Source organism: Chroicocephalus ridibundus, chromosome 11, assembly GCF_963924245.1.
Source record: "Chroicocephalus ridibundus chromosome 11, bChrRid1.1, whole genome shotgun sequence".
NCBI classification, from domain to species: domain Eukaryota; kingdom Metazoa; phylum Chordata; class Aves; order Charadriiformes; family Laridae; genus Chroicocephalus; species Chroicocephalus ridibundus.
The window spans coordinates 4,062,562-4,081,206 of record NC_086294.1 but is presented as its reverse complement, the minus strand read 5'-3'; the positions used below and the strand labels follow the sequence as shown (position 1 = coordinate 4,081,206).

The window sequence follows — 18,645 nt, the reverse complement described above, 5'->3', positions numbered from 1 at the left end:
CTTTTCTCTCACTCTTACTGTTGTACTGGGAGGAGTGCTTTGGTCTTTGCAACGTTCCTAGAGATCAGAGGCTGGAATTAGGCCCATTTTACAGATGGGTATATGAAAGTGTAGAAACTAACACTAACTGACACTAAGCTGACACCAACTTTGCACAACCGGTTTGACACACAAAAGACTGCTCGTAACTTCAGTTGCAGCTTAGTTTGCCAGACTTGCCAGTGCAGAGAGAAGAGAGAGAAGCCCTATAGCAAAGAGCTCTTTAAAGAACATAAATTAAATTCCTACTCTGAATTACTCTCGAGGGGACTCTGCATGCGAGAGGCAAGCTACCCTCATTAAGGGCCTAAAGATAAGTAGCGTAAGTACCAATCCTCGTGCAAATGGCCATTTCTAAAAAGTTGTTTATAGGTCCTCGTTCAGTGTTATGTCAAAACAGAACCAGTCCAGACTTCCAGGTTCTCTTTCACCTGTCTAACCAAGACAATCTCTTTTTTCCCTACCCACAACATCTTGTTTCTTTTACTTTAAATTCACACCTTCTGAAACAAAAATTCACACCTTCTGAAACAATTGAGGGAATAGTGTCACATGAATAACCCCAGTGCAGTCCAGATTTATTTCCACGGCAGCTTCATTCCGTATACTAAATAGGTAGGAGGTAGAAAAAATAGCCTATGATCATTTAAACACGACACTAAAAAGTACACATGTGAAAGGGTCTAATTTGTTGTTGCCATTTTAAATTTAACGTTTTCTAACTGCTGACCCTTCACTTTCTTCTGTGAATATTCTTCCAGGGTACTGAGCAAACGCTGTCAGATTAACAGAGAAAGCAGAAATACGAAAAAGAGAAAGCTGGGAAACGCAGAGACGTGCCAGCCTCAGATACACGTTGTTTGCGATCAACAATCCGTCTTCTTTGTTTATAACTCAGTAAAAATATGTCAGACCTCAGGTTTTTGTTTCTGTAGGTCATATTGAAAGTTCCCATGATGTCAGTGAGATTTTTCTATAAAAGCCGAAGAGACTGACCCCTCCGAACGACAGGCTGAATATGGTGTGATGCTTTTTGTTGTGATTTCTTTTCCTGTAGGTGAAGACGAGGATGAGTTTGAGAATTTCATGCTCCCCCTCACAGTTTCGTTTGAAAGCGTGACTCGGATATTCAACGGTAGCTTTGAACAAGAAGAAGCAAAGGTAGGTTTGTTTCAATGGTAGGGGAAGAAATTCTCCATGGGAAGAACTAATAGTGGGGCGAGCATTTAGCAGCAAGCTTGTCATCTCTCCTCTCTGTCTCTCTTGGTGTGTATATACCTGTATGCTTAGATGTATATTTATACCTGTGTATTTATACCTTATATATATTATATATTCTATATAATTAGAAATGTAGACAGTCGAGATACAAAGGCTACGACTGACTATCCTAAATAAACTTTGTACAAAGATTTTTATAGAGGCCCTGGGATTTTTCAGCCCTTTGCAAATCAAGTTGACCTCATTTGATCCCCATTTATAATCAAAGGGACAGATTTGTCTTCGGTGATAGCTTACCCCTTTCATATGTCATATTCCCCTCTGCCATGCAAGTGTCCCGCTTGCGTATATTAACATATTTATTTGGGGGCATGAGGAGACATGTTGTACACTTGATAAAACACCGCGGCTTTAAAGTATTTTTTCAAACAAGAATTTATTATATAAATCAAGACTTTATTAAATGGCTGGGCATATATGTATAAATAGGAACTGGTCTTGAAGTATTGCACCCTTAAACTGAACAAAGTGATTAGGATAACTGATAGCTAAATAAGGTTTTTATGTGCCTGTGGGAGCCATATTAGGATTGATTTGACAAGTCAGTTCAGCTGTGGCAACAGTCATAATATCTAGCACAACATTATGTTTTATTAGTAAAATCCTTAAGTGTAGCAAGCTGTTTGTGTCAAAACAACAGTATATTTTAGGGAAGGAAAAGACTTGCTCGATACAAGCTGCATCATCAGGAATGATAATGTATTAGAGCGGTGTCGCATTAAAGAGATCCCCTTGTACCCTCACTGCATAAATAGTTGACGATGCGCACTGGAGCGCGCCTTTCAGCTACACGGGGTCATTTGGAAGAAACCCACGCTGTAATTTTTAATTTGCCGTTTTAAAATACGATGGAAACTTAAATATTACATCATCGTATTTACCCGCTTCCTTTCGTAAGAAAATAAGCAGATACGCTAGAAATATTTAGTAAATAGTTTGTCTACAGTACATGTCTGACAGTACCAGAAGATGCACAGTTAACAATAATCGCTTGAATTAGGCTGATTTTTTTTTTTAAAAAAAAGTACTTAAGGTTATTTCAACAATTAATTACTTCTGGTTTCCTCATTTGTTGTTGCTTTAGGTATTTAATTTTAATACGTTTTCATTTATTAGATGCAGTTTATCTGTCTTGGATTCATTTCTTATATTTCCAAGTTATAAATCCCAAAAATCAGAACGAAAAGGTCATTTGATAGCATCACCCTTTCTGTAGGGAACGCTATTTATCTCATGTGAGGATTGAGTTTATTAAAATAATTTTGCCGTTGTCCTGTCTGGTTTGCTTGAAACCATCTTAGTAGAGAAATTTTAATGGAGTGCCAGTGATATATTCCTAAACTAGCAAGTTCTTAACGACCCTGGAAAGTGACTGCTTGATTACACTTTAACGGTATTTGCAAATAAAATCACAAGTAATTAAGGGGAAATCTCCAGGCTTTTGAGCAAGTTTGATGCATGATAACTGCCTGATTCAGCTTCATCTAGAGTAATGCTGTGTAGACAAGAGCTACTGAGATCAATAGCAACATAATGATAGTGGCAGAATTAAGTGAGTAACCTGAGAACTGTGTCTTCAAAATGCATGCAGCTGCCACGAGCCAGGGCCACACAGTGCACTCCCCGCTTCCGTCCTAAATGTTCATCAAAAGACGCCCTGCAGGAAAATGGAGTTAGATGCTCTTTATTGCTGATCGTGTCTCTTGCCACATTTATCAGGGAAATTGGATTAGCAGTTGGCAGCTGCAGGTAGACAAGGTTCTGCAGTGATTAAATATGCAGCTTGGCTGCATTTGTTGTGACAGACCTTTAGTAAATTCTACTGTAAGCACCATCTGTCTAATTTGTATACAGAAAACTTGGTGCTTTAAGCTACTGATAAAGAACTAAATCTGTTGCTTTATCATAAACAAAACTTTTGCTCTAAATTCTCTTAAATGTAATTTATTAGGTTAAAGCTATTTTTCTATCACGATGAATAAATAATACATGCAAAAGTGCTTTCAGGTACTTCATTTTGCGAGTACTGAAAACAAAACCAGTTCGGTTCTTCAATAAAATGCTTAGTATTCCCATCCACGGGGAGATGACACTGTTAAAATATCACTATGAAAATGGTCCAGGACTGCCAAATTCATTTAATTTGTGGTTTTTACTAGGACTTTCTAACTGGCCGGGGTTTGTTTGAGTTTTTTAATATTTCTGAAATACACCGTTGAAAAACAGTCACAACAAGGGAGCTCTTTCTTTTTAAAATACATTTGTAATCATTAAATCCGCCTACAAAACATATGTTTAGGTTTCTTTTCCAGGGAGATCAAATATAATCGAAGATGGCTTAAGTAATTATATGCTTTGCTTTCCTTTTTTCTTCTTTTTGGCTACTTCCCTTCTTCACATTTTTATATTAATAGGAAAAATGTCCAGTATTAAAACAGTGGCTGATTTTCTCCTAAGATTTTTCAAGGTTTCTCTTGACGGTCGGGTTAAGTAATATATCGACTGGGCAGCCGGAATCTCAGTAGTACTTTGTTTATCGTTGTGACATCATCAGATTTGCTAGAAACGCGTGGAGAAAAAAAAAAAAAAAAAAGGATCTGAGGAAAAAGCAGTTAAATAGCAACGTGCTATCTTTAGCTGGTTTGTAGAAACTCCATGCTGTTAAATTATTTAAAATCCTTGATTTTCAGCTTGCACACATTAAAAGTTTTCACACTAAGTGCCAAATGTTGCAAACAGCACTTTAACAGAATGATTTTGCTTTGATCCCTGTAGCAGTTCCTGAATAATTTATCACAGGTTATTGCCTTAATTCTGGAGAGGGATAGAGCAATAAAGGCAGATGAAAACACTCCAGTTGAAACACCTTGGGGCCTGCTCATTCCTCTGACACGGCTCTTTTGTTGGAACTATTTAGAGGTTATTAAGACGTGTCTCCAGAATTAAGAGTATGCTGTAAGGATGAAGACAGCCATCTTAATTCTAAAGACAAAGCGCAATGACCCTTCACCTTTTTTTTCCTTTGTTGTTATTATATAGTAGAATTATGAGGGTAATATTATAGCTGCACCCAGTAGTGCCACTATAGTTAAGGGTCTGTCAGACTTTCCATTACAAGCCCCGTTTTGGGGGTGGGTGGCGTGAGTAGTCTCGTCTGTTTTAAATTGCGTTAGTCAGACACTTGGCACGCGTCGGCGACTCACAGGGTGGGTTTTTTTCCTGTGGATACTGAAATCTTCAGCTCCTTTCCTTTGAAAAATCTTCTTTGGGACTTGGAAACAAAATACTTGAATTTATTTTAAAAATTGCTTTGTCTTCATTCATCTTAAGTAAACCTACTGCTGACATTCAGGGAAGAGTAGTTCAAAACCAAAATTTGAACAAAATTGTTCCGTTAGCAAGAAAAGCAAAGAAACCCACATCCCGCTGACAAGCTTTTGCTCTGTTTCTTGTATTCACTGTCCTTCGCTTCTCGTCTTCCTCGTCTCACAGTTGCCAGGGGCGTTATTACCTGTCACTTTGCCCCAGAAGTGGCCGGTGTTCACTTGTGAATGGAGCAGTGGCTCCGTGTTTTCTTCAAATTACTCTGTTAAGTTTGCAGGGCACTTCCAGTCCCACAGGGCGACAGACAGAAAGTAGATGTAAAAGTGGTTAACATCGTTTGTCATTAATAAATTTTATGCACGTAAGCGCATAAATGGACTAAAACTAGGTTGTCTTGGGATTTTGGGATGTTGGTGGGTTTTTTTCTTACTAAATGTGACTTAAGCGAGCGTGGAATCGAGGGTGATTTTTGCTCCTATGAGAGTTTAAAGATATTTTCACCAGTGACTTAAATGGATGAGGATTTATCTCAGGATTCCGTAGGCTATTATATGGGCTGTTCGGACATTGCCAACCGTAGGCAGTGTTAGTTTATAAAGTTGAGTTCCGATGGATAATACCTAAACCGCTCAGTTTGCTGGGATTTCACAGGCCAAGAATATTATGGTGCCTTGTAGATTGAGGTCATTTCTTAAGAGTAGTGTGGTTGATGCTATGGGCTTTTTAATAACAATACCTGCATTTAAAGAATAGAAAAGCAAGAAATGTAGTTTATGTAGTAGTTGTTCTCCTTTCTTTGGAATTCAAGGCCAAATGATGTCCGAAGTTGCCTGGTGTTGGTGTAAATTCCCAGAAATCTGGGACCATGGTTTAAAGAAAAGTCGCACATCTACTTTTATTAATAGTTTTTAAGGTCTTACAACCAAACTGTTTCTCAAATAATTTTGCAAAAGAGTATTTTCTTAGAACCGTTTTTGTGTTTTGGTTTGTTTTGTTTTTTATAAAGGCAGAGTAAGTGTGACGGAGGGATATGGGTTTGGCTGGTTGTCCTTCTCTAATCCATGTTCCAAGCCCCAGTAAGATGGTGAGCTCTTTCCCTCCCAGCACATCCTCAAACAAAGGCAAGTTCCCGACTTGCCAGGGGCTGGAATTCCCCTTCTTTCCTGCTCCAGCCTGTCCTTTGTGCTGGCTTGTTCATCTCCCTTTTGTGCCCGGAATGGACAAAGGAACCAAAATCAATCGGGAAGATTTCCGCTTCCTTGTACATATTGTTGCATCTCTGTATCCCTTCAGAAAGAACTATAAAGTGTTACTGCCGAGTTCCTTTCGTTCTCTTTTGGCCACCATGTCTGCTAACCCGTTATTTTCTGCATGGACAAAACAGCACACAAAGTGTGAAAATACAGATGCATATAAAGTTACAATTTCATATTGCATCTTCTCAGTATTGAACACTTCCTCTCCAGTGATTTCAGAGTCCCATTAAAGTTAATGAGAGTTGAGACCTCTCGGCATCTTGCAAGTTCAGGCCTTTTCGACGCGCAACAGAAAGGAAATGCGAATATTAAAATACTCCTGGCAACCTCACCGACAGTTCGTAGAGACCTCGGTTTACGCTTGGATAAATCTCTGTGCGTGTGCCACCCAGGTCAGCTGGACTGCCGGGGCCGTATGCGAAAAGTAGAAATCAGCCCGTGTGTAAGGTGACATTTAGCGGTTTAACAGGGCATCAGCCGTAATTTGCTCTTTATATCAGCAAGTAAAAATTAATATGTGAATCTTACCTCTTGTATTTCTCAACGCTGTAAGTATTACAGTGTTAGCACCAAGTGGTACGTTATTATAAACTCTGGTTTTAAAGAGAGAAATCCTTACTGGGTTTTTTTGCCATGCTTCTATGATTATTTTTTTTTTTTACCAGACTTTGCAGTACTGTGGTCTTTTATTATGAAAAAAAAAAAAAGTACAAACCCCATCTGCAACACTTGGATAAAATTTATTAAAACTACTTAATTATTGAAAAATATTATTTATGTCTAAGTAAATTGCAAAGTTTGTTTCTATTGTTAAAATATTTTTTCATTCACTAGGGTTTCTTATTGATGTCTATTAATTATCTTGAAAACATCCCCTAAGTAGGGGCTAATTATCTATGCATAAAATGTGGTCTGCATTTCGGCTGGAAGGATTCTGAAGCCACGCTTCAGTCATTAAAGGGGGAAAAAAAAAAATGCTGCTCAGAACTAATGTTAATACAGGTATAGAGATTTGTGTGGTCTTCCGTAAACACAAAAGTTGCTTTCTGAAGAAATCTAACTTGGAAAAATACTTTTTTTTAAAAAAAGAACAAAAAATACGTTAAAATAACAGTACAGTGAGAATCTCAGTGCAACCTTAATTGTAGCTGGTTACGAGTATCACTTAGTCTTATGCCTCATTCAAAGTATTACAAGCTTAAATTAACATTTTATTGTTATTGTTACTTTAAATATATTAATACAGGAAGCACTTTTAAACTTCAATACACAGGATTCATATATTATATTTTAATTTGCATTATTTATTCGGGTAGCGTATAGAATAATCAAAAGCATTTCCTAGTGTTATCACTATAAAACTTGTGGAAAATCTTGTTTGTTCAAAGAATCTTTGTGGGTTTTGATTAAAAAAAAAAAAAGAGAGAAAGAAAGATCTGAGCGAGACATTTAAACTAATGAATCAAAATCAGATATGTGGTCATTATTGGCTGATTATTACTCCATCTGCTCTGCGCTAACGTGAAAATCAATTACTGTGTCTCTTTCCCACTGGCAGCGTATGTTGATGGGGCTGGCGAGGGATCTTCGCGGGATCGCCTTTGCGCTGAACACAAAGACCAGCTACACCATGCTGTTCCACTGGATGTATCCTTATTACGCTGTGACAATACCAGCTCTGTGCACAGAGGGGTACCAGGCCCCTTGCATTAGTTTAATAGTGCGGCACAGTGGGGAAGAGGAAACAAAGCTAAATGAACTAATGTGTAATCAGCTAAAATTACAGCACAATGGCAACCATGCAGTTAACTGGGAAGGACCAGGGAGAGAGAGGTCACTTTTTTGTTGTGTCACACTACTCGGCGAGAAAACCTATCCAAGTGCTTTTCTTCCCTTCATAAATCCCTAATGTTTTCATAAAAAAAAAAAAAAAAAAGCTGCGTCTTTAACTGCAAACACAATGTACCTACATTTGGTTTAACATCGAAAGTGCTTAAAAAATACTATACAAGTGCTGTCTGGGGAGATTTCTCTCTCTGGTATGAATCATGTCTTTAATTTAGTCAGTTACTTTCTATTTATGTCAACTCTATTAATATCGCAACACCTGCAGTCTTCTTGATCCAGAAGAAAATGGACATCTGCAAACAAAATTATCATCTTTAGGCTGTAGTTTCCTTCAATAAGTGATGATAATGGAACTCTATTTGCTTTAAATATTGTATACATTTTTATGCCGACAAACACAATAATACTCATGGGTATTTTCTTAATACTATAGAAAAATGTTTTGTATTTCTATAAATACAGTAGCTGTAATTCTCTCTTCACAATCATATTAGTAACAGACTGCTGAAATACGCAGTGAAGCAGCTATGAAAATATTTGGTTTATAATTTAGATCCCTCGAAGCTATGGAAGTTAATTATGGATTTGTTTTGTGGACAGAAAAAAATTAACATTCAAATACAATCGCATGCTTTACTAGAAATCAAGCTTTTTAAAAATATTTTTATTTTAAGTAAATAATAAAACCCTACTGCTCACTAATAACCTTCCTGGTTAAGAAAGAGGGATGCGTCGATGTAGAATTGCAACGAGGAAATGAGCCTTTGAGGATTGAAAAGCTGTACGGCAGAGCCTGGTGGGATCTGGTAGATGTCCTTGTGTGGGGTGGGCAGTAGGGGCCTGGTGCCCATGCAGATAAAAACCCTATTTGAGACCTTCACAGGCCTGCAGTGATTCTGGCCGCGTGCAGGGTCAGCGTGCAGAAAGTAAGCCCAAAACATAAAGCAGTATAATCTTTATTTCTCTTAAAATCAGTGGAAAGCATCCCTTCATTTCATTTTTAGAGGACTGGAGGAAAAAAAAAAACCAACAAAAAAAAACCCCCACAAACTGCTGAAGCCAGACTGTGAATTAGCATCTCATTTTCTAGTGGGCACCATTGGGTACGTTTAACTTCGTTAGTACTGTTTGTGCTTGTGTTCCCCTGAAACTTAATAATAAAAGCAGAAAGATATGTAAAAGCAGCTCAGCGCTGCTTCCATTTCAGATTGTTTTAACTTGGTTTTTCCTGGTGCGGTGTCGTGCTCTTCTCCTGTGCAGAACTGCAAATCTCCAGCTGTAAGAGGAGGGAGAAGAGAGATTTACTCCTCTCCATTTGAAAGAGATGGATTCATCCGTGGAGGTGTTTCTTTATACAAGGATCCAGGATATATAATCCTGGGGACCCTTTCCTGATTATTTTTTTTTTTTTTAACTAATTTATTCCTTCCAGTTTACGAATTAAGTTTATTTCAAATCAATAAAAACAGCCTCCAACTTTTGGATTTTGTTATTCTGCATGAACAATAAAAATAGACTGAAACGTAGCTTTGCGTGGGATTCAGAGCTCAGGCCTTCTCGGTTTCTTTTCCCTTGCACAGGTTCAAATTTTTATTTTTCCTCCTCACCCTTGGCTGTGAAGGATAAGTGCGTGCTTCGGTTCAGGGGATTTCACCTCCTTTGGCTGAGCCCGGCTTCATCCAGGTATCGATCCCAAGCATTAGAGCAGAATAAGCTGCTGTTATCACAACTCCTGGTTACCGTATATAAAGACAGAAATGTAAACGGGAGGAAAAGGGAGGGTCAAATGCCAGTTTTGTCACAAAAGTTTAAATATCTTCGGATCAACACGTTTCTTTTGTAATTTGAAATATAGCATCAGAAAACGGTTTTAATAGCAAAGAAAAGCTGTTTTTCAAACAGATTTTATTCTGTTACGTTTGAAGCCCTATGATTTCAATATTGAAAATGGCACATACAGAATATCAGCCAAAATAAATCTGAGTTACTTGCATTTCTTCAATAAATAAACGATACAAAGAGGCAAGGGATAAAAGGCTAAGCTTTTCATATACCATAAGCTGATGTTTATTCTCTATTGAAAACTGTCAGATATAGTCACTTGTATATTGCTGGTAGGAGAATGTATTGATGAACTTTCCAAGGGATTGTGGGAAATATTTTGGTTCTAAGCCCTGTCCGTAACACAACAAATGACGCTTGGTAATCTCTCACCTGAGAGATTCTTCTGGTTTTTTCTGATCGCAACATTTAGGATTTAAGTTTTGTCCAGTAGATGGCAAAAATGAGCAGAAATAATTTCTTTTAAGTCCTTTTGGTCCAGGGAGGGGAGAAGCGGGGGGGGGGGCACGGGGGACACCGTCGTATCTTGTATTTTACCATTACGCTTGAGTCATTAGGATACTGGTTTAGAGGTGAATCGTCAGGTATGCTGAAGCTGCGCTGGATTGCCAAATAGGGCTGTTTTGTAGCAGGCTTGCTTATACTAATTGAGTTTCTCGAGCAAATCAGGCTCCTTGGAAAAAGGCCAAAGGCTTTTCATAATTGTATTGACAAGAAAATGAATATGATAAATGGTGTTCATTCAGCTGAGACAAGATTTATAGTTTTCCTCTGGCAAGGGATGAAGAGAAAATACTTATAATAATAGTAAAATTTGTTTTAAAGTTGCATTAGGTGATCTCTCAAAAGACTTCATTAAAATATTTCCAAATATTTTAAGCAGCTCCAAGTGTTATGTATAGCATCTTCCCAAAGCATCCGGTAATGGAAGATGAAGAAAAACATCGCGCAAACAAACAAAACAAAACAAAAACCTAAAACCCTGGATATGAAAGTCATTTATTCTTCCTGAAATATTGATATGTCAAGCTGTCAATGACGATTCCAGTACCAGAGCTTTGGAAAGTTTATTTGCCTTTTGTATTCCGAACGTGTGGCCTCTGTAATTTGTAGGTCAGTCCTGGACGCACAGGTGCGGCCTGAAAAAAAAAAAAAATGGTATGCCAATAGGAGCAGCATCAAAACCTGGTTTTTCTTACCAGTGACGGTTCTCCTTAGGTATTTCATTCTGCTGTTTACTTGAAGACTGCCTGGGTAAGACACTGAATGTTTAATCTGTTTTCCCCCGTAGTAATATCAGGCTGTAGTCTCCGGCCCTTGGTCTCGCAGTCGGCTACGTCCACGGAGATTCAGTTGTGAGTTCAGGGCAATACCCACTTTTTTCGTACTTTCATTTAGTGTTTCTTACAGTTAGGTGGTAACCCATAGGCAGTTTCTCCTGTGTTCCTCCCAGTTGATTCTCAGTAGTTAATGACTTCTGTTGTCAGCAAAAGAAAAAGGTTGCAATAAGGAAATGGGTTGCAAGAATAAAATTATTAGGTTGTCTCAGAGCTGCAGTCAGCTAGATAGCATGTAGAGAGTATATGCGTGAGTGCATGGAATGGGCTGCCTATATAAAAATATCTATGTGTCTAGAGACGTAGACGCTAAGTTTATGGAAAAGTGTTGTGCCATTGAGATGTTTTATCTAATGGTCATTTAAAAGTTCCAATTCACCGAGATATTCAGATATGGGATTGTATGCAGCTTCCGATGTGGATGACTAGAACAAGCAAAACAACCTTTTCACCACACTAGCATTGTTACGTATTTATCCAAATTCGCATCGCATTTCTTAACAAAGTAATACCACATGCAGCAATAAGATGGCTGTTAAAAATGATTCTATTTTTGAAGAATTAGATTTTGAAGTTTATATGTTTTAAGGGTTCGCAATTAGGGACAAACTTGAGAGAGCCAAAGAAACAGCTGTAGAGACTGAAATTTCCTGATCACAAGAGAAGAGGAGAATGCATTTTCTCATGAAACAAGGCTGCCTGATTGGTAATCTGCTTGTAGTAGCTGTTATTGCCAGTTGCATTGATTCAAACCCCACTGTCATTTTTTGCAGTTTGAATTCCTTTGAGCTTGAATTGACTGGTCCGGTTAAGTTCATGACTTCAGATTCCTTGAAGCTTGTGGTTAAAAACACTTAAAAATAAATTTAAAACCAATTTATTCCAGTTTATTGGATTTAGAAAAGAAATAATAAATTGGCGAAGCCTTTCTGTTGACCCTAGCTTTTATAAAATTTGCCTATAGTTTCCAGTCTTTCCTTGTCAATGAATATGGACTCAGTGCTTAAGGTTTTGAATGAAGATAGATAATCAGATTGGATGTATTAGCAGCCTTCGACACTGATGACTTGCATTTGGCTGTCAAGTTACTTTCTTCTCCATGAAATCTGAAAAGGCAATTGTTTTCTACCCCATGGAATTCCACCGTGGGGCTTTGCAGCCTTGCACAATCTCCCATATGTGGGGCTATGAGGAAGGCTAAGGAAGAGACTTGACTTAGGGTTGTTGATAACCCTAGGGTAATTAATAGCCCGGCTCAGTTCTGTACCTTGTGTGACATCTGCTGCATCTGGGGAATAGTGACCACCTCTGTTGGGAGTGAGCTGGGTTGGAAGTCCACCTCGGAAAAAATGGAACTGGCATCAGTGAGTTGTTACGGGTATGAGATGGCATGAACCATCTATGCCCTTTGAGGATATTTAAGATAAGCGAGACTTCAGTTTAAATCCCAGTTTATTACTGGATAACTCTTCATGGTACGCTTAACTCTAGTTTGTTGGATTTAAAATGTAAGGAATGCCACACAGGAGCATGAAGCAAGGCCTAAAAGTGTATTTCCCATGTCAGCTGCTGTATATATTTAATGCCTGCAGTGCCTCAAGCAGCTGGCAGCAAAAATGCACAAGTTTTTAGGTGCCTCTGACAGACAGCAGTAGCCAGAGCGCATTCCGTCGGTCTGCTCAGTGCTGTCGTCCCGCAGCGGGGCTAGGGCTGATGGCTTCAGCCTCCACCAGAGCTATAGCCAACCGAGCCATCACTCTGGCTACGTGTCCTAGAAGCACGTACACCTTCATGTATTCCAGGCTTCTTTTTCACGATCCCATGTTGAGTGCTTGGCCTGGATTCTGCTTTGTAAGATTCACGGCGGTTGCCTTTATTGTCTGAGTAGGCAATAGTATTTTCCTAAGAACAGTTGCTATTTCTCGCGTGGTTAAATAAAGCAGAATTATATGACATGAAACAAAGTTAAAAATGAAAAATACTATTAAACAAGACCATTGATGAGATTAACTAGATCATGTTTTAATAGCAAATTGTACAGTTAAAATCCCTTGATTCAATATAAAAAAAACCTGTTTAATTCTTTGCCATTCAAGCTGTGCTACCTCATTTCCATTTACCAATGCGCATTCTTATCCAAATAAACTCTTTTTTTCCAGCATATTGGGAAAACTGTGGGTCAGCTTTCTATCACGTTGTTGCATAAAATACCTTGATACAGTCAGTGACTCAAGATTATTTTTTTTTTAAGTTACCTAGCAGAGTCTGCTAAACTTATTTTTCTCTCTGTATTGCGTTCTTTTAAACCCTGCTTTAAAAGCCTGGATCTCTCTTGGGTGCTGCTGAGCACACAGCTCTCCTGAAGGAGTTCTCAGAAATCGTAACTTTGCTGGTCTCCCCCGCACACAGTTTGCCTGAATTCTCTTCTTGAGTGCTCTGGAAACAACTTCATACAATCAAATTGTTCTCAACCATTTATGTTTCAAATATATTATATATGAGGCGGCACTGAAATTTGAGGGCCAGATTTTGCTAATCTGTAAATTTGTGTTGTTTTTAAATTAAATTACCATTTGCGACTTAGGCCATTCATTAAAAATCCGAGATAACTTTATATATGTGCTTACAGGTTAGCTTCACATATACAAGCCTCTTTCCTTTTCCTTCATTACAGCTCTGGTATGTTGTTTCCCACTTAACCATTAATGTTTCCAAAGGATTTTGGATTCTAAGTGGAGACTTGCTTAAACGTACAGGTTCAGGCAGTGCCTCTGTCAGGATGAGCTGTGGGGTCTCTGTCTGGCCCACCCCTCTAACGCTGCAGCACGGTTTTAGGGGAAGTTGTTTCCCAAGATGTTGTTTGATGAGTGCACTCTCTTTAACTGCTTTGGTGAAGATACCCTGCCTACATTTCCGTTCTGCAACGAGCCGTGGAACTGTGGTACCGCGAACCTGCCTGTACAACCCCCATCTTGAAGCTGATGGCAGAATTCATGCAAAACAGGTAAGAAGCACATGAAATCTATGTAAGTGATGAATACTGCCATGGTGCGCGTTCTGTGTTCCGTCTTTCTATGTTTTGCTTGTCCTCACGACGGCTGACCTTGACTTCAAGACAGCTACTTTTGTATTTCGGAACAAAATTCGCAAGCAGGACCCAGCTTTCACTGTCATTGTGTTGTTTTACCAAAATGGTAGATGTTACAAAATTAAGGTAAGGATTAATTACAGGAATGTATATGAGAGACTACTGTGGTTTTATATTCAATGTTAGTGGAAGTATATGCTTTAACTAGGGATAAATTACTGACTATAATTAAATATTGGAAAATTGTCTGCTGTCAAGATTTGCTGCAGGCTGAATTTTTGCCTTAAGCCAAGCAGCACACACATGTGCCTGTAAAACTCCCTTTGCAGTTTCTTCTGCAACTCAGCTCTTCCAGCCAAAATAGGGCAGAATGGTATCTAATACGGCAATATTTATAATCAGCACGTAGGTAACTTCTCCCACATCTAAAATCTTCTCTGCGGGCTAACTAAAAAAAGGCCTCACAATGATTCCGGGAGGTGATTTCAATACTTGACATTGCAGTAGTTAGGTTTTACCACCAGTAACAGAACAATTTATTTGGGGAAATTATCATTACACTTGGAAATATTTAGTGTACTGCCCAAAGGAAAAAAAGATTTTTAAATGAAAAATTGATAGTTAAAGTCTCTGTGCTGAGTATCTTCAAAGTAATTAAAAGTTTTCAGCAAAGCAGTGTGTGTTCTCATCGCTTCTCGTCTTGCCTTGCAAATCAAACTTTCAAGGAAAAAAGCTGAAATGTTTGAAGTTCGAAAAAAAAAAAAAATACTTAGTTTAATCTAGTGAGAGGAAATTGGCGCCTTAAAGTTCAGACGTGGCTCCCGGTCAGACGCTGGTGTGTACGATGGGCGCTTAGTTCCTGGATGGCTGCACAAGCCTTATGGCAGGGTTCCCCCTTTCTTGGTTGTGTTGACTTAATGTGACTCCCTCTTTGGTTAGCGTAGGCTAATTACATCATTGATCCTGGTAGCAGTATAATAAATTGCTGGAAAAGTTTAACCTATTTTTTATTCATGGTGCAATGCACAAGCAGTATGCTCTCATAGTGCCGCAACTTTACTTCAAGGAGGAGATTGTTAAAGCGTAAGCACAGCACTCTAATAGCAGTAAACAAAAGCAAAGAGGAACTGGAACAATAAATCTTATGCAAGAGGCAGCTCTTCAAGCTACTTTCCATATTCATGTTATGCTTCTACCTATTGGTATTCAGAAAATCTGCCGTGTTCCCTTTAGAAAACATCACCTGGGATGGTGTTTTTTCCGGAGTTGTGTACTGCATTAGCTTTTACAGGTTGGAAGGCATCGTACAATATACTTTGACATGGTTAAAATGTGTTACAGGGTATCAGATTGTGCATTATGCTACTCTGGTGGCGTTGATCAGATGACGTGCTGGGTTTGGGTGTTTTACTTCTGCCAGCCGTTACCATTTTTTGCATATGAAAAGCACAGATGTTTTATACGAGGCACGTTTCATTCATTTATAAACACCCAGATTTACTCCAGAGTTTGCAGCGAAGGACCCTGCAAAGGGAGACTCGGACAACAAAAAATTGGACTTGCAGCAGAGAAGGATACCTCTGCTATCTGTGATAGGGGTGATACAAGGGCTCCACGCTTGATCAGAAATGGCCCAGGGGATACTCTGGTTCACGTCACTCAGCGATGGCTCGGTAACCTCCCCAGGGAAGTGCTGGATTCACCACCATTGGACACTTTTGAGATTCAGCTGGGCAGGGGGCTGGGCCATCTTGTCTAGACCATGCGTTTGCCGAGAAAGGTTGTACCAGATGATCCTTGAGGTCCCTTCCAACCTGGGATTCCGTGATTCTGTGGAATCATTACATGACTCCTTTCCCTTTCAGTCCAAATAAACACTAAGGGTAAGTTTTGCTAAAGTTACTTAGAAGCTTAAGACCTATATTGGAAGTTAACTTTTAGGCCTGAACTGGAAGTTAGGTTTCTTTATCCCAAAGACAAATGGAAAAGATGCAGCGTGGACTTTGGCAAGGGCTTTCTTGGGTTTCCAGATTGGGAACACACTGGTTCGTGTTGGTTTTGGTAATACTGTGCATCGGGGAGCCAACTTGGCGCAGTCGTCTTCAGGTCTGAATGTTCATAAAAAGCGTGTGTTGCAATTCGCACTCAGAGGACTGGCGTGCAGTTGCCACAGATCTGACGTAGCAGAATAACCAGTGGGGGATTCGTTTGGTTTTAAAAGCTATACAGATGCAAAAGCAGGGTAAAAGTTAGCCAAAGCACTGGGATTATGGAGCCTTTGTAGCCGCCTTCTGAACTGTGTATGGGCACAAGATGTTCACGGGTCACCGAAAGGTCTGTGTGTATTGTCCGGTCACCTTTTTTGGTTAAAATTGTTCTCTCTTTTGTCAAAGGATTGTTTCTTCGGCAACATATGGAGATAACTAGAGATAACATATCATTGGACTGAAAGCTAGAATTAGTTTGTCAAATAATTGTCCCTTGTAATCAGGCAATGTTTTTTTTGTTTTAGGAATGAATCCATTGCAGTTTTCAGCTTCGATGACCATCTGAATATTTTTGCTGTTATTTTTTAGATCGCAACGTTTAAATTTTGATGTATCATCTCCAAATGGAATTCTTCTCTTCAGAGAAGCTAGTAAAATGATTTGTACCTATGGTAGGTATTCATTCACGTTTCCTCTGCAGTGTAATCCTTTGCCTGGCTGGTGAAATGCAAATCCCGTTAGTTCATATTGCTGAGCACCGATGGGTTTGTGGAGTCGGTAGCGGGACGGTAATGCGGCACGGCCAGTGCCAGCCCTCTGCAAAGCGCAGAGCTTACGTGGCAGATGTGTGGAGCTCATCGACTTTCAGAGATGAGGGTCCGTTCAGGTAGCGTGGTCGCTTGTATCGCTTTTTTAACTCGAACGCCAGTCTTCTGGCAACTAAATATATTTCAGCAAAGATAGAAATACTCATGAGGTGTTTGATCGAGGCTACTGATTGATAGGTGTGGGTTGGTTTTATGGATTCAAATTATATTCCGGCAGTTCCAAAACATAATAGGACCATAACAGCTTTACCCTAGAGCGCTGTTAAAAGTGTTTATAATAAGTTGCTCCATTTTACTACTCCCACTCCTGCATGCAACTGCAACAGGTCTTTGACACCGGCAGTTTATATTACACTGCAACTAATTTTGTAGCTTACAATTTTGCTTTCTAAATATTTTGAAAGGAACATTACCAAGTTTTTGTAGAGCAACCTCATTTGTACGTTGCGTAAACAGGAAGAGCCATAAATGTCCTGTTACTTTTAAAGAAATAAAACTGGTGCATTTAACTGCCTTCAAGTTGCTTTTCGGATCTGGAGACTGTGTGTTACATGACTGTATAAAAAAAAATTCAAATGTAATTTTGCATTTGATCTGTAGGGCATGGAAACAGTATATGCAGATTGAATATAGCGTTTACTTATGATGGAAAAAATTGCATCCAAGTAACTCTCGCTTCTTGTAAAGTCATTTTTCTGTTTCTTTTTCAAATACGGAAAGTACACAGTAAGCTAGCACGTTTTTTCGGCTGTGTTCTTAAGTAAACTTGTTAGAAAAATTAACAAAAGGGAAATAAGGTTTTCCATTTATGAAAAGATACAAGGTAAATTTTTAGATTTTCCTACTCAATTTCTGTTAGCCTTTGTACTTAGCTGCTGTAAGCTTTCTTTTGATGATTTAAAAAAAATAAAGTGTAGTCATGATGCTGCTTCAACCCTACTTATCTTATGGTACCGATTCCATTGCAGTTATATTTTCCCGTTTAATTTTTTAGATCGAATTTTTAATTTAATCAGCCTTTACCGTCCTCTCTGCATTTATGAAAAACATACCGTATTATTGGGCATCCATCCATCTCAGTTGTTGGCATCAAGTTTCTGAACCTTGCTGGGTGAACCACACTAGCTGGTTTCACCCTGCTTCGTTCCTAATTCATGCCTGAAAAACACTTTATGAAGAAACCTTTTCTTTCAAGTGCAGCTTTCGTGGTGTGTGTGTGATGTTGATAAAATTCTCAGCCCTAAAATATTGGTAGCTCTTGCACATAAGGACCAGACAACGTTTTCTGTCTCGTGCTAGAATTGAATTGTGCAACGTAAAAGGAAATTTCAGGACAGTGTGGATTTAAGATTTAAAACTAAGCAGTGGAGCTGTAGTGCCTGTTGAAGCCTGTGCTCAAACACATGTTGCCCTCTTTGTTAAATTATGTGGAAGATACTTAAGGATGTGTGGCATCTGTCTGGAGACGCGTGCCATAGAAAGAAGTGAAATGACCGTAAGAGCTTTCTCTCACGCTTCTCTTTTGTGTCTTTCATAACTGTTTTCCTATGGAGGGATGAGATTTTACTCGGCACAGGTTTAAGAGGAGGACTGTTCTTAATGTCCTCCAAAAGAAAAGTTTAAAATCACCTAGCAACTAAAAGTGGAGGAAAGACGTAGATGTGGGAGGAAGCCTCCACTCTATGTATGTATGTATTTTTTTTTCATTTTGATTTTAAAACACATTCATATTATCATCAGTGTCTGAAAGGGTCCCATCAGTGATCTTTCCACTACGTAGGTGTGACATTTAGAGGAATTATTTAAGTTTTCTTT

The 18,645-nt window shown here is 38.9% G+C and overlaps 1 protein-coding gene across 2 annotated transcripts in view; it reads left to right on the top strand.

Moving 5' to 3' along the window:
- The window catches only part of RANBP17 (RAN binding protein 17), a 159,962-nt gene that overhangs the window by 100,261 nt on the left and 41,056 nt on the right, over positions 1-18,645 (top strand). For both annotated transcript variants that reach the window (XM_063349133.1, XM_063349134.1), the window contains 4 exons: positions 1,097-1,200; positions 7,459-7,547; positions 13,824-13,931; positions 16,592-16,674. In XM_063349133.1, the coding sequence (XP_063205203.1) occupies positions 1,097-1,200; positions 7,459-7,547; positions 13,824-13,931; positions 16,592-16,674 (384 nt within the window). The remainder of the gene's footprint in view (positions 1-1,096; positions 1,201-7,458; positions 7,548-13,823; positions 13,932-16,591; positions 16,675-18,645) is intronic.